Below are 17,143 nucleotides of genomic sequence, written 5' to 3'. Positions count from 1 at the left end.
AACATGTGTAACATTGGCATTTTGTCATAATTCTAGTGCCATGCCATACCATTTAATTACATCTTGTCATATCATTTATTTTTCAGATACAATGCACCATTCAAGAAGAATATCCAGTTATGGGTACAGAATCTGTCTAATACCAGTGAGATTATAGAACAATGGATGCAAGTACAGAATCTATGGGTCTATTTGGAAGCTGTGTTTGTAGGCGGTGATATTGCCAAGCAACTGCCAAAGGTAGGCATACATTGGGCTATTACATTTGAAATTCACCCTTCCCCTGTGGAAGATTTAGCCTAAGTGTTCCACAGAGGGAGTATGTGTTTCAAATAGTATAAACAATTGGGTAACTTCCATTTAAAATACTCACCGTTGTGGAAGATATAGATAAAGCTAAATACAGGGGAAGTGTGATTTTAAAATAACGCTAGTCACTTCCATTTAAAAAACATACTCCCTCTGTGGAACACTTTTCTTAAATTTTCCACATGGATGTAGTAGATTTCAAATGGAATCTCCCTAAAATGCCATGCTGCCTGACCACCATGCAACTTGTAATATGAACAACTTGATATGATATTCAACAAACTCTGGCAGGTGCATGTAAAGTCTACAATTGATCAAATGTTTTTCCTTGATTAAATGTCATGTCTTTTATAGAATTATTTACAAGTAAAAGTCTGTTATTTCCTTCTGTATTGTAGGAAGCCAAGCGGTTCAGTAACATAGACAAGTCATGGGTGAAGATCATGGTTCGAGCCCATGAGAACACTAATGTAGTCCAGTGCTGTGTAGGTGATGAGACTATGGGACAGCTATTGCCTCATCTATTGGAACAACTTGAGCTGTGTCAGAAATCACTTACTGGGTAAGTATTGACACTTTTGTGCTTGTAGGTGAAGAATTTATAGAAAATGTTTATGAACATTTTACATGCAGCAGTACTGTCCTTCCATTTTGTCATCAGATTGTGTCTATACTTTGTTTCACCTAGAGTTTGGCATAGTAGTGACATACAAGGGCGGTTTGTTGGCACACTTACTGCACAACAGTGTAAAACCACTGATGTCACTTTGTAAAGTGTGATATCAGGCCCATGCACAAGACAAAAATGACAGTGTAATACATACTTTGTGCAATAACACAGGGCTAGCTAGCAGTGCATTTGAAGCAGAAACTTGCTACCGCAACACAGGATGCTATATATAGGGCTTCGTTGCCGTAAAGACTTAATTAAAATGATGTCACTTGTCATCATGGCAGACCTCGTGAATAACTGAAAGCAGAAATTTGCTACTGCTATCATCATAGGCTACGTAAAATTAAACATATTGATATTGATAATATCAAGTTGCGTAATTGTGACTTCAATTGAAGAATTGAACATGTTTAATATCTGTGACTTCTTTATAGCAATATAAATGCTGGTATAGATTGATATTACATTTGTTCAAGATAACTTGTTCATATTAACACTATCCTCTCGGATATATTTTATTCAACAGGTACCTGGAAAAGAAGCGTCTTCTGTTCCCACGTTTCTTCTTTGTATCTGACCCAGCCCTCCTTGAGATTCTTGGCCAGGCCAGTGATTCCCATACTATCCAGGCACATCTACTGAGCATCTTTGACAACACCAAATCTGTCAAGTTCCATGAGAAGACTTATGATCAGATTCTGACAATTATCAGCTCAGAGGGAGAACAAATTGATGTATGTATGATTATGTTTATACTTCAGACTGTTTAGGGCTATTCTATGTGGTGTTACAAACTGTGCTAACCTTTAATTGAAACCTGTTATGAAAATAAACATGTTTAAAATTTTGAGTCTATTGATAAATCAAGTCATAGACAAATCAACTCATCCCAATTTGAAACATTTCCTAATAACTTACAACAGCGACTAAAATTTGTATTTTTTTGTGACATCACAGAGAATGGTCATTAAGTAGCCGACTATATTTGAATAAAGTATATGTATCAAATTTAACATTTATTCCTCTCCACACTGGTGTTGAGTGCAGACGATAGGTTTCAATTTTCTTTAAAAATTCAAAAATTTCAGAATTGTACATTTTCATGACCATATTTGGCATCAGCATGAAAAATGCATTAAAATGAATACAAACAAGCCTAGTATTGGTTCAAATGGTTCCTAAGATATATCTCAAATATCTCTAAGAAAATATCTCAAAACTTGAGACTTTTTTGCTGAAGCGTATGGCTAGCACACAGAGTATTAAGCCTACCATTGTGTGACTTTTTCCCGTAGCTTGACAAACCAGTGATGGCACAAGGCAATGTTGAACTCTGGCTGATGCAGCTGATGGTAACAGCACAACGTTCTCTACATGGGGTCATCCGTACAGCTTCTATGCAAATCACAGATGGCAACTTTCAGATGGTGGAGTTCTTGGAGTCCTATCCAGCTCAAGTAAGTATATGATGTACTGATCAGGTGTATTTGATGCAGTGTTGTAGTCAAGACCTCTATGTCCGAGACCGAGACCGAGACCAAGACCTGCCCGTCCGAGATCGAGACCGAGACCGAGACCAAACCTTCCGAGACCAACACCACCCCTTCCGAGACCGAGACCTCTAAGTTCCGAGACCAAGACCGAGACCGAGACCTTGGTTTAATCCCCTGGGATACTCAAGTTTGGTTTGGGTAGGGGTGTGCGCTGAGAATTTGAAAGGGAACTCATAATTGTACCAACTGTTTTTTGGACCTGCAGTTAACACTTTTTGTCTTAATTTTTTTTCCAAATTTCAAAAATGTTGGCGATAGTGGAGGCAAAATTAGGCCAGTGTGTGCAGGGTTAGAAACACCAGTGCGCGAAGCGCACAAAATTGAGCGATTTTACCATATTTGGGCACAAAACACACTTGTTTTCGTGCTGAAAAGAAGATGCACACTGCACAGGGCAACTATTTCTATTTGTTCATCTATTTTGCTTTTGTGGAGAATGTTCCAATTGCAAAAGTTAAGTGGGATCCTCGCTTCCACCACCTGCCCACCTATGTTTAATCATGAACTGAAATTGGAAGCTCACATCCGAACAAGCTCACTTATGATTCATTTATACTTTTTATAACTTTATAAAATGATTTTTATATCTTTATTCTTAACAATTTCTTCAACATTCATTGAAATTTAGGGTAAGGAATAAATAATGAACAACAACAGAAAATCATATCTTTTTTCTTCAGGTCTCGACAGGTCTCGAACAAAAAACGTTCGAGACCGAGACTTTTGAAGGTCCGAGACCGAGATCTTTTGAGTTCCGAGACCGAGACCTTGATATCCGAGACCGAGACACTACAAAAAAGGTCTCGAGATGGTCTCGAGACCTACAACACTGATTTGATGATAATACTTTGGGAAACAAAATGACATACATTTTCAAGATCAAGGAGATAACAAGAGCTGCATGTCAATGAACTATCGAAAGCAACAAAACAAAATAATTTGATTTTGCAGTTCTTGAAAAATATAAGTAGCATTAATCAAATATTGGCAGTGTAGGATAGAATAAATAATGCTAGACAAAAAGACAAAAAAGACAGCTGATTGTAATGATAGCCATCCTCCCCTTAATACAAATATTTGATAGCAAACCAAATGAGTGGATAAAGTTGTAAGAGGTTGTACAAAATATTGCATCTGCGGCTCTCACTGAAGATTTTGTGACCTGTAACACAGGGGCTATTTTAGTAGGAAAAGGTCACTGCACGTTGGCAAGTGTAGTTACTTTTATTGCAGTGCCTGCATCGGAATGGGGGGTCGAGGGAGTAGTCTTGAGTTCCCCGATCGGTACGCCTCTGCTCTCGTCGCGAGGCATTCCCTACCGAAAAATACAGGGAGAAGCGGAGAAACTGTTGTGTCGTCGCCGGAAAATTTTGACAATGTTCCAGAGGCGTTTTAAGGCAACTTTTGGTTGAATAAAAAATGTTTACTGGACAAAAATACTTACTTTACGTAGGATTTGCTATGATTTGTGACTCTATCTTATCTTAAGCACGGATTTGTAATTCTCATTGCACGGATTTTTAATCTCACTGCACAAACGTGCTAAGAGGCACGTTAAAATAGCCCCTGCTGTAACATCAAAATTATGCAGTTGTTATTAATAGCTATATATTCCTTCTTTCATGAGATCTAGCTTTTTAAAATCCAATCCCAATCTCATAATAGAAAAGGGGATTATAATAATGCTCAAAAGATAAACATTGTGAAATCATGTCACTGATATTACATTCCCATTATAATCCATAACAGATTGGCCTTCTTGGTATTCAACTGATCTGGACCAGAGATGCACAGGATGCCCTAGTAAATGCCAAGTATGACCGTAAGGTGATGCAGCAAACCAATCAAGGATTCCTGGAGCTCCTGAATCTACTCATTCAGCAGACCACTCGTAATCTCACCAAGGTGGAGAGAAGAAAGTTTGAGACTCTTATCACAATCCATGTGCATCAGAGGGATATCTTTGATGATTTGGTAAGATTATTAGTTTATTTAGTATTCAGCTGAGTTTGTGATAAAATGTTTCTCGGAGTACACCCTTGGCAGATACCTCTTACGCATGTAAGTTATGTAAATTTACATAAGCGTGCATCAGTCACGCATTACGCAACGCACAAATAGCGTAAGCATTGCGACCAACTGTGCGTGCATGCCATTCTATATCAATACAGAGTGTTATGAGTCTTATTTTTTCCGCCTTATATAAGCCGAACAAACTTGAACAGAAACGTGTCTTCAACATCATTCTCAAAACTCTCTCTACGTGGGTGTTGACTTCAGACAGCAAGTTTCAATAGTAACTTTTCATGATCATATTTGGAATCAGCATGAAAAATGCATTAAAATGAGTACAAACAAGCCTAGTTTTGATTGGATCAGCGGTTCTTAAGGGAAGGGGTATGAACGTTTGGACAGTATTTATTGTGGGACATTAGAGCACATCAGACATATCGAATTGCATTCTGAATATGAAGAATGTCCTTCTGATATCAAATAATTTTGACTTTTTGAACTTCGCAATGTAATACACATTTTATGGCAAATCATTAAAATTGATATTTTTGATATTTAACAGTACTTGAAGTAAACTTTATAAATCTGATAATTTATACTTAAAGTATGTAGGTGGGATGAAAAGCCGACGATCAATTGAAAATTTTGACCAGATGAAGATATGGATTTTTTCCCAAAACACCAAAACAAAATAGGTCTTTTGGGGAAAAAAAATCCATATCTTCAATATAAAAGGTCAAAATTTTCAATTGATCGTCGGCTTTTCCTCCCAGCTACATACACTTTAAGAATATATCATTAGATTTATAAAATTTATTTCGAGGACTGTTATATATCAAAAATTTGAAAAATATCAAATTTTAATAATTTGTCATAAAATTTGTATTCTATCGTGAATTTCAAAAATGAAAATTATTTGATATCAGAAAGACATGCTTCGTATTCAGAATGCAATTCGATACGTCTGAGGTGCTCTCATGTCCCACAAAAAATACTGTAGAAACGCCATAAACGCTCATTCTAGATCCCTTAAGATAGCTCTTGATATTTTGAGAAAATAGCTCAAAACGTCGGACTTTCTATGTTGAAGCCTAATGGCTACAATGCAAAGCATTAAATGACCCTCCTGTATTTCTAGTGAATCTATACAATTTATTATAAGATCTTTACATCTATAGTTTAATCAGCTCATAAGTTCTATACTTTGTCTATACTTTATTTAACATACACAATATAGACCAGACAGGTCAAATATATCACTCTTAACGTGGACCTACTTTTTCGACGTAGTGGTAAAAGCCTAACAATTTCTGCCGATTACAAGCTGATCAAACTATATAGCCCACGTTTCCTCCCAAGTTTCCATTTAGTTACAAGTGTATAATTCCACATTGATACAACTAGCAATATTCATCAAAATGGGTGCTATTTCTTTCTGATTGAAAGAAACCATATGACACAATCTAATCCAATCACACCAGAGAAGGCAATTTTAATAATTGTGTGATTGTCATCATCAAATTGCCCAGTAAGCAAGCATGCTGTAGCTCTAATCCTTGCATCCCTAGCATACTTGGTCGTAACATTATGAGCTTTTATGATGGTAATTTTCTTCTGTATTTCATTTGTTTTTGTGCCATATTTTTGTTGTATCTTAATTTCACAATTGCCAACTTTGGCCTGATAGGATCAGAATGTGTGACAGTTGATAATCAATGTTATCTTGTATTACACATTCATATAAGCCAGTATCCTGAGTATTGATGATCAATTTCTTCCACCATCAGGTACGACAACATATCAAGACTCCTGCAGATTTTGAGTGGCTGAAGCAGACTCGATTCTACTACAATGAAGACACAGACAAGATGATCATCAGTATCACTGATGTGGATTTCTTGTATCAGAATGAATTCTTGGGATGTACAGAGAGACTTGTCATCACACCTCTCACTGACAGGTTGGTATCACAGGCAATGAGAGAGAGAGAGAGGAGAGAACAAGAGGGAGGCATATACAGATAGACAAACAGATGGACAGAAAAACGGAGGGATAAGGAAACTGTGAAGGAGAATGAGAAAGAAGATATTAAGAAAGATCAGGGTTAAGTTTCACTGTGTATAATGCAAATGGATGCAGTAAAGATGCAGGGGCCAACAAATGAAAATACGCTTGATTTCAAAAAAACTGGTTAGAAATATTTCGTCATATAAATATATGATGAGTGGTTTGCATTGTGTAGAATGCTTTGCTCATAGACTAATACAGACTATTTTCCAACAGTCAGAGTTTGTCTGCATATTAGGCCATGACTTTGCATAAAGCAGGAAAGAAATTTCTGCATCCAATTCCACTGCGCACAGAACGCTTAACCTCGTTAGTGTGTGCCTGTGGGTGTGGGGTGCTTGTTTGTGTGTGTAATTGTGTGTGTGGGGGTATGTTACTTACATATTCGTAACAACAATGACATTCACCATATATATCTTAAAATTTTCTTTTTCATTCTGCAGATGTTACATTACTCTATCCCAAGCATTGGGTATGAGTTTGGGTGGTGCCCCTGCTGGTCCTGCTGGTACAGGGAAGACAGAAACTACCAAGGATATGGGAAGAACACTGGGAAAGTATGTGGTAGTGTTCAATTGCTCTGATCAGATGGACTACAGAGGTCTAGGCAGAATCTATAAAGGTGGGTTCATGATTCCAGTCCCCTTTGCTGTTATGATTCAGGACTACCAGTGGGGTTATTGTTGCAGTGCTTATTGCCTCAGGTGTTCTTGTTATAGCTGGTATTGCATAGTAAAGTGCTCCACATTTCAGACAAAGTGTTTTTCAATTTCATATGTTTTTATATTCAAAATGATACAGTTGCTTTACTAATTTTGATATATGTTATTTGTTGCTACACAATTTACGAAGTACTAAATTATGCTCTGGAACTTCTGTTTATTTATTGCCTTAGTTGTGCAAATTCTAAGTTCCAATCTAGTAGCCACAGATGATTGCTTCTCTCATACTCTGTAGGCATATGTAATACCTTACCAGCACATTTAAATAGCTTCCAAATAGGATTCACAGAGCTTCAAGCAGAAGGGCAATTTCTGTCTTTGTGCCAATTTGATGTTTGATGTTAACACATTGAGGGGTTTAATTACATTAAAGATTATCTGTGTTTCTCTTTCTGCAGGTCTTGCTCAGTCTGGTAGCTGGGGTTGCTTTGATGAGTTTAATCGTATTGAGCTCCCTGTGTTGTCTGTGGCTGCACAACAGATTGCCATTACTCTGACTGCCAAGAAGGAGAGAAAGAAACAATTTATCTTTACAGATGGTGATGTTGTGGATTTGAACCCAGAGTTTGGTCTCTTCCTTACCATGGTATGTAAGAATGATACTTGCTAATACAGGGGTTCCCAAGCAGGGGGTCATGACCCATTGGGGCTGTGAGCTAAAAATGGGCTATACCAGATGAAATTCATACAGCCCCTATGTAAAACATGACATTAATTTTCCACACAGGAAGTGTGAATTTTCAAGTACCCCATTTGCCTGTCCAATATCTCAAAAACTGAAAAGGCTGACTTAAGGGGATACTACACCCCTGCCCAATTTTGTGCCTATTTTTGCATTTTTCTCAAAAATTATAGCGCATTGGTGACAAGTAAGATATGTATAGTATAGGGGCAAGGACTACAAGTACTGCGCTAGAAATTTTATTTCAGCACAGACAACAGTTGTGGAGTTACAGTCAAAAATGAGGGAAACCAATATTTGATCAATAAATCAATAACTTCTTGCCTCGAGTTGCTGAATTTTCAGTGCAGTAGTTATTGTCCTTGCCCCTATAATATACATATCTTACTTGTCACCAATGCACTATAATTTTGAGAAAATGCAAAAATAGACACAAATTTGGCCAGGGGTGTAGTACCCCCTTAACTGCCCATTTGTGATGAATGGTCATATATTAGCACAAGAAATTCATCTTTGAAGTTTAATTTTAATATGTAAACACAATGAATAAAAGCTGTCATTTCATATTATTGTATCATATTTTCAGTTTACATAACCTTTGGCTTCCCTCTTTCTGTAGAACCCAGGTTATGCTGGTCGCCAGGAACTGCCAGAGAATCTGAAGATCAACTTCCGTACTGTTGCTATGATGGTGCCAGACAGACAGATTATCATCCGTGTCAAGCTTGCTAGTTGTGGTTTCATGGAGAACATTATCCTGGCTAGGAAATTCTACACACTCTACAAGCTGTGTGAAGAACAGCTGTCAAAGCAGGTCAGTAGTCTTTTGTTTGTTTGTCTGTGTGAGTTTGTTTGTTTGTACCATTGCACAGATGGTTGGCTGTTCAGTTTACTGGTTCGTTCGTTCGTTCGCTGGCTGGATGGCTGGGGGAAGCAAAATCATTAATCCACTTTGCAGCTTAAACGCAATAACCAATCAACTTCAAACTTGGTTTGCTAATAGTATATAATGGTCTAATGTACTGCATTCTTTTGTGTTGATTATGAAAATTGAATATCTATGAATATTAATGAGCTTATCTACATATTTTGTTGAATGGGCACCTTAATTAAGAACCACATAATTCTAATTTACTCTCTTTTCTCTTTATCCCACAGGTCCATTATGATTTTGGTCTGCGTAACATCCTCTCTGTGCTGCGTACATTGGGAGCCAACAAACGAGCCAATCCTGATGACAGTGAGAACACCATCGTGATGCGTGTCTTGCGTGACATGAATCTCTCTAAACTGGTAGACGAAGATGAACCTCTGTTCTTGTCTCTGATTAATGACTTGTTCCCAGGGATTACCCTGGATAAAGCTGGGTATCCTGACTTAGAAGCTGCTATTAGTCTGAGAGTAGATGAGGCTGGGTTGATCAACCATCCTCCATGGGTGTTGAAACTCATTCAGGTAAGTCTTCTAAAACATATATTATCTTTTTCAGACTTCAACTTTTAACTATTAGACCATGGGGAGAGAGGGGGGCACCTGTGTGGAATCCAAAGTATTTCCGTGGGTCTTCTTTAACATGCAAAACACATAATTTGGTATTGTTTACTACCCTAAAGCAGCTAAAAACATAATTATTTTGCCATGTTTTGATGTTTCATATTCAACATCCTGCCAAACATACCCTTTTAAATGATTTTTTTGTGTTTGTGACACCCAAAACATGAAAAAGTAACCTTTTTACATGTTTTTTTTTTTTGCAAGTGCCCGTGGTTAAAAATTTAAATCTTGATTATTTATATAAGCACTGAATCATCGGTGATCTTGTGCTTGGCACGTGAGGGGTCCAAGGTTCAATTCTCGGGGTACCAAATGAGATCCCACATGATGCCATGATGCAATCACCACAAGTCATATATACACACGGAATCGCTGGCTATATGGCCAGTGATCTTGTGCTTGGCAAGCGAGGGGTCTAAGGTTCGATTCTGGTAGTACCAAGTGTCTTCTTTGTTTATCTTCTCTCCTATTCTTTGTTCCTTCTTTCCCTTCTGATAGCAAAAAACCATGGGCCATGTTAGGGTTAACTATTATCATCCTTTATCATTACCTTCTTTACAGCTGTTTGAAACCCAGCGTGTACGTCACGGCATGATGGCATTAGGTCCATCCGGTGCAGGCAAGACATGTTGTATCCATCTCTTGATGAAGGCCATGACAGATTGTGGCAACCCACACAAAGAGCTGAGAATGAACCCCAAGGCTATCACAGCACCTCAGATGTTTGGTAGGCTGGATGTAGCTACCAATGACTGGACTGATGGAATCTTCTCTACACTATGGAGGAGAACTTTGAAAGCCAAGAAAGGTACGAGCTTTTTCCAGTGATGTAATTCTTCTTCATAATTTTACAGCTCGGATGAAAGTGAATCTATCTTCTGTTGAAATTTAAATTTTGGAATGTCATTTATTTCCATGGGTGTATGGGATGAGTTTTAGGTGTGTTAATGCTTGACAGATAAATATACACATCAAAGTAAATCATTTGTGTCATTCCAATTTTTGTCTCGCCTGATAAGGCAGGAGACTATATAATCACTTTTCCGTGCGTATGTATGTATGTGGGGGGGTGTGTGTGTGACAAATTTGGTGAAAGTTTTGGTTAAAGTTTGCCTTCCGCCTATTTTCTCGGAGACTAGGAGTCGCATGTTCCTCAAACTTGGTGGGTGGGTGCATCTTGACCCGAGACAGAACCGGTTTGTATTGGTTAGTGGGTCAAGGTCACTGAGGTCACCTAGGGGTCATCTGAGGTCAAATTAGTAAAAACTGTCTTGGGGCATGAAACTTGGTTGGTACAGTCAACATTTAAAGCCAAATTTTTGGAAGGTCATTCCGAGGTCACCGGGGGTCATCTGAGGTCAAATGAGTAAAAACTGTTGGATGGACATGAAACTTGGTGGGTACAGGCAACATTTAAAGCCAAATTTTTGGAAGGTCATTTCGAGGTCACCTAGGGGTCATCTGAGGTCAAATGAGTAAAAACTGTTGGATGGACATGAAACTTGGTGGGTACAGGCAACATTTAAAGCCAAATTTTTGGAAGGTCATTTCGAGGTCACCAGGGGTCATCTTGAGGTCAAATTAGTAAAACTGTCGGATGGGCATGAAACTTGGTGGGTACAGTCAACATTTAGAGCCAAATTTTGGAAGGTCATTTCAGGGTCACCAGGGGTCAGCTGAGGTCAAATTAGTAAAAACTGTTGCATGGGCATGAAACTTGGTGGGTACAGTCACCATCAGCCAGATAATCGTGCCCAGCCGATAACCGCCAAATTCATTTACCTCTACCAAAAATATTTGCGGTCGCGAAAGCAGGCGAGACTCGTGGTTCGAGAACCGCCTTGTTAAAAGTATGAATTGATTCAAAGTCAGACCATAATGTTAGGAACATTTTCATCATACTGTCTGTTCTAGGATTTCAGTTAACAATTATCTTGAATTTGAACCCTCAAATCTAAGACTCTACTTAACTTGTAAAAGAAGATAAGGTAAAGGAGACGGACCTGCATTTTTAGAGGACAGAGTACCTATCTCTCTTTCGTTAGCGATTAGGCCAGACTCCACAGTGAAATATTTGCTGTGGGGGATCACCACACCTCCTCCACAGCGAGTCTGTTACCTTCCCAGCATTTAAGAATGCTGGTATCCATTTATACACCTGGGTGGAGAGAAGAAATCAGGATAAACTGCCTTACTCATGGACACAACACAATGGCATCACCGGGGCTCGAATCCGCAACCTTCCAATTCTGAGACAGAGCCTGTTCCGCTCAGCCACCATGCTCTCGCACTTATTATAAATTATTGTAAAATTGTCTATTTTTTCCTCACAAAGGTGATCATATATGGATAGTGCTTGACGGTCCTGTTGATGCTATCTGGATTGAGAATCTCAACAGTGTACTGGATGACAACAAGACCTTGACTCTTGCCAATGGTGATCGTATTCCCATGGCACCAAACTGTAAGGTTGTCTTTGAGCCTCACAATATTGACAATGCATCACCCGCTACTGTGTCAAGAAATGGTATGGTCTACATGAGCTCATCTGGATTAGACTGGAAACCTATTCTTGAGGTAAGTGGGGAAAAAGTAATTGGAAATTGGGGTATTGAAGGTAACATTATGGACTTGCAGCTTTAAGATTGTCTATAGACCACTTGACATCATTATTTATCAACAAAGGCAAGGGACTGGTCTATTGATATGCTTGAACGAACCGCTACACTATTCAATGGCTGTCTCGAACTATATGAAATGTGGTGGGCGATTAAAAATGCATGTGGCCTGAGTAAACTACGATGCGTGCGTACACTGCAGGGCAAAGAACAATGGAAATTGCCATAATCTGCACGCATACTGCCGGGTAATGATGTCATATGTCAAGTGGTCTATATTCAGTGCAAATTGACAAATACATGAGGTGGGTTGGAGGATAGCATTACCTTGTAGTGTTTGTACTCAAATATTGAGACAAATAAAGCTGACACACATGGATATTGGAGTGGGTTCTATAAGGAAGACCCCAACCAAGGCTTGTTGTAAGGGGTGTCATTTCCTCCTCATGTGCATGATTTTTCTTGAATGCCAAAAACCTTTCAGTTTGATATATTATAAACCTTTAAAAAAACAACAAGACCTTTGGAAATAGACATGTAATTATTGGCTTCCTTGACTCATAAGGGCAATGTATTAATATTAAGTTCACCGCGGTGTTTTAGTAAAATGGCTAAAACTGGAAAATTATGGCTCCTGCCATCCACTCGTCTCCAAGGCATAACTCCTCACTTGCATTGTCAGAAAAACAAACATAAAACATTTGCATGATATTTCATGTTGATAAAAAGTAAAGTTAAGCCCCATACATTACAAGTGATCATACTATTCAGCAAATTACTTAAGCATTGTCCGTCTGCTCTGTCTGATTACTGTGTACAAAAAGAACTAGGTCATGCGATGCTACGCAACTTGACCAGCGAATGAGGTGCTGATGTGATGCCCGGGATGTGATAATGACGTGATTCAGTTAGCCAATCAGAATACCACTTCCGTATACGCCATAAACTGCGCCAAATTGGCAGACTGCTGAAGTACTGTGCTGAAAATTGTAGTTGGTGTTACGATAATATTGCCATACTTAAGTCAGAATTGATTGACATCATGCAGTCATTTTCCTTTTTTACTGTTCTTTTCTTTTGATACCTTTCAATCTTATCCTTATCATATTGTATCCTTCATGTATTATTGATTGTGATCTCTTGTTGTTGATTTCAGGGTTGGTTGACAGAACGAAACCCCCAGGAGGGAGCTGTTTTACTTGGCTTTTTTGAGGCGTCTTTCCCTCATATTTACCGACATGCCACTCAAGAGCTCATCTTCAAGATGGATGTCCTGGAATGTATGATCATTGCACAGGTAAATTTGTTATATGGTGTTGATAATTGAATTTCTCATGGACAAAAATATTGGCATAGTTCAGGATTCTCAGCAGGCATTTCAAACATTATCATTTTAAAAAGACCCAGTGTCAATTTTAATGACATATCCTTCACTTTCAAGTGACTTATACACAATTTAAATTTTTGTACACTTTTGCTGGAATTTCTGAATGGGCCTTTAAATTATGATTCATTTAGTCACAGTAAAGTTTGTTGACCAATGTTAGAGAAATTCTGGATTTTTACTTCAATATTATATAGTTTTATAAGAAATCTAATATGATAACTTTCAACAACAAACCCTTATCCTAAGGTTGGTTGATGTGGTGGGTCAACATGTCATTATGACCATTAAAGTTAATGCAAAGGTTGATCTTGGAGATATTATAGTCCACGTAACATTGGAATGCATAAACCAGTGACATATTTCGCCCCTTCCCGTAGGTAAGGTCTGTTTATTCTCTGGATCTGGATCTGGATTGGTTACTCCGTATAAGCAGGTACCTGCATCTCAACAGAGGTTTTGACCTTTGAATCCTAAGCTTGGTGTGCGGTGCAAAAAATAATCATGGAGAACTAAGTAAAATGGGTCCGGATGGCAGTCTTGAAGGCCTTGAAGTCAGTAATGTCCAGTATGCTGTGAGGGAGGCTGTTCCAGTGAGGTATTGTCCAAGGGAAGAAACTGTTTTCGTAGCTGGTTGCTTTAACTTGAATTTGCATGTAGGTTGAAGGTTCTCAAAATGGGATTGTGTTATGATGAGACCTTGTTTATCTAAATACAAGAACAAAACACTATTATTACAGTTTTTTACAGAATGTTTGCTCTTTGTCTGATACAAGTCACGTAACTAGAAAGTAAGCTACTCATACCTTCCAATAATAACGTGTGATATCTTCACACTTCCATGTTGTAGGCAATCAACCTGCTGAAAGGCCTAATTCCCAACAAAGATGACAAAGAAGGAGGTGGAGTCCCCATGGATCACCTAGAAAAGCTGTATGTCTTTGTTGTAATGTGGAGTGTTGGAGCCTTGCTGGAGTTAGAAGACCGAGCCAAGCTGCAGGAATTCATGACTAATAATGACGAATTCACTCTCAATTTGCCACCATTGAAACCAGGAAGTGAAGAGACTATATTTGACTACTTTGTGGACAATGATGGTATGTATAGTATACAGATATGTGACGTGTCATGTCAAAAGGAGACACTTTTGGGCAGGATCGTAATTGGAGAAATAGCCAAAAATCTGCCCAGGGGTGATTGTTTCACAATTTGGGTTTGTTGCAAATTTGTGATGTTATTAATGTTCAAAATATTGCCTGATAGTTTCAGGCCGGAATATAACTGGCATCTTGTATTTTTTGAGACATTTTTCAAGGTAATTCCTACTCTCAACATTGTCAATAATATTTTTAAAGGCTGATATCTCAAATTCCAATTTTATAATACCATAACTTACGAACTCAATATCTTCGCTTAGGAATGTCTGATTTCATTGGGGAAAACGGCTTTGTGGTGCAAAAAATCTATATACTTAAGATATGTAAAAACCTCAAAATTGATAACGTGCCCAAAAGTATCTCCTTTTGACATGACATGTCACATATAGATAAAACTGAACTGAACTGAATTGAACTGAACATAGGAAGATGATGAGGTCGAGAAAGAGGAATGGGCTATTCCATCTGAAATCCTTACTCCCTGTGTGGAAGACATGATCTTAATCTTCCACACAGGGAGTGTGAATTTCAAATGGGGTTACCTAAATGAAAGATTGAGGTCATGTATTTCATTTGGGGTGTGGATTTCAAATGAAATAGCCAAATGCTAAAAGATCTAAAAGCTCTAGTTTGATTGGTTACTCAGATGAATATATCAGATGAATAATTGACCAATCAGGGGCACTGTAAGAAAGGCAGTAGTGCTCATAGGGTTAAAGTTAGCCAATCATGATAATGATGCAAATTCACAACTGTTTGATTAGTTACTCAGATGATTATATCACAAAATTGACCAATCAGGGGCACTGTAAGAAAGACAGTTTCAAAAATCTCATAACAAATGCCTTTCCCTTTTTTTTTTCTAGGTGAATGGAAACATTGGGATACTCGTGTGGAAGAATGGGAATATCCATCTGACACTACCCCAGAATATGGCAGTATCTTGGTACCCAACGTAGACAATATCAGAACTGATTTTGTTATTGATACAATTGCCAAGCAAAGCAAGGTTTGTACTTGGGATGTGTGTTACTAAAATGTGTGATACCTACAACATGACCCTGACACAGACATAAATAAACTAACCCATAGATGTTGACAACATGATGGGACCTTTAGAAGAAAATTCCAGTTATGCTGATGTAGCATAAAGAAATATTTAAGTAAGGCAGTGCTATTGTGCTATTCATGTGTCATATCAATCACTATCAATCAATCAGATTTATTTTATTTTCATCAAAAATTACAACAAAATACAATAATTATAAAAAGTACAACACGATGGAGGAGGTACAACGATAAGCGAAGCCTGTAAATGCTGCACCCCCTGTATAATTAAATTACACAAATTAAAACAGAACAAAAACAAAAGCGAGGATCTGTAGCCAAAAAATTTAAACACAAATATAATGAATCAATCAATTTAAATATAATATTGTACTATAATCATGAGTATTTAACATTAACATATAGCAAATTACAAACACTGATATAAAGCATAAAAGCAATGATAAACAACTTTGAGATGACATATTAACCCCAACCCCCAAAAATCTTACAAAATCCCACGACGAAAAAACCTGTGCATGCACGAATCCCAGGGCCCAGCATGACACGCTTAACCACCCTAAGCGTTATCTGTGACGGAACCGCCGTCGGGCAGCAACAACCCAGCGCAGCCACCGGTCCAGCGACCAGCGTGCCCGGCACGCGAGGGGCCAAAGCCCGAACCCGAGGCGCCAAGCCAAAATTCCCCCCCCTGACTTTTTCGGATCTTCCCTGACCCCCGACCCCAAAAAGCAGGGTCCAGTGTTAGGGTTAACCAAGATGAATTTTTCCAGATTAGAGCCCACCCCAACCCCAACCCCAAAAATCTTACAAAATCTTACGACGAAAAAACCCGCGCACGCATGAATCCCAGGGCCCGCGACGACGCAATCACCCCAAGCGTCACATGCGGACGGAACTGCCGGCCGGGCAGCAACAACCCGCGCAGCCACCGGTCCATGACCGCGCGCCCGGCACGCGAGGGGTCAAAGGCTCGAACCCTGGGGGTGCCAAGTCAAAAACTCTTCCCCTCCTTGACTTTCTCGGATCCTCCCCGACTTCCGATCCCAAAAAGCAGGGTCCAGCGCCAGGGTTAAGTGGAGGCAATGATTTAATAGAATGATTAACAGAAATATCACACTATAATAATGAAGCAAAACATGCTTGGATCTACTTGTCATTCAGTAAGGCATGTACTCCTCTCTTAAAGAGAGAAATGTTGGTAGCCTGTCTAATCTCATAAGGTATTTGATTCCAAATTTTTGGACCATTTGAGACAACAGTACTTGTTTTGTGCAGTTGGTAATTATGCTTATTTCTAGTATTATAACTGTGAATATCCTTAAGGCTACATGCTCTTTTTG

The 17,143-nt window shown here is 38.6% G+C and overlaps 1 protein-coding gene across 1 annotated transcript in view; it reads left to right on the top strand.

The window, feature by feature from the left end:
- LOC140135579 (dynein axonemal heavy chain 5-like) overlaps window positions 1-17,143 on the top strand; it is a 109,286-nt gene that overhangs the window by 46,614 nt on the left and 45,529 nt on the right. The window contains 15 exon segments of the mRNA XM_072157120.1: window positions 87-240; window positions 708-871; window positions 1,509-1,716; window positions 2,278-2,439; window positions 4,285-4,509; window positions 6,336-6,508; window positions 7,059-7,237; window positions 7,736-7,923; window positions 8,639-8,833; window positions 9,178-9,474; window positions 10,135-10,381; window positions 11,909-12,150; window positions 13,348-13,488; window positions 14,426-14,672; window positions 15,599-15,741. Of these exon segments, the coding sequence (XP_072013221.1) occupies window positions 87-240; window positions 708-871; window positions 1,509-1,716; window positions 2,278-2,439; window positions 4,285-4,509; window positions 6,336-6,508; window positions 7,059-7,237; window positions 7,736-7,923; window positions 8,639-8,833; window positions 9,178-9,474; window positions 10,135-10,381; window positions 11,909-12,150; window positions 13,348-13,488; window positions 14,426-14,672; window positions 15,599-15,741 (2,965 nt within the window).

The sequence above is a fragment of the Amphiura filiformis genome, chromosome 16 (assembly GCF_039555335.1).
Source record: "Amphiura filiformis chromosome 16, Afil_fr2py, whole genome shotgun sequence".
Classification (NCBI taxonomy): domain Eukaryota; kingdom Metazoa; phylum Echinodermata; class Ophiuroidea; order Amphilepidida; family Amphiuridae; genus Amphiura; species Amphiura filiformis.
This window is presented reverse-complemented; position numbering and strand designations above follow the sequence as displayed.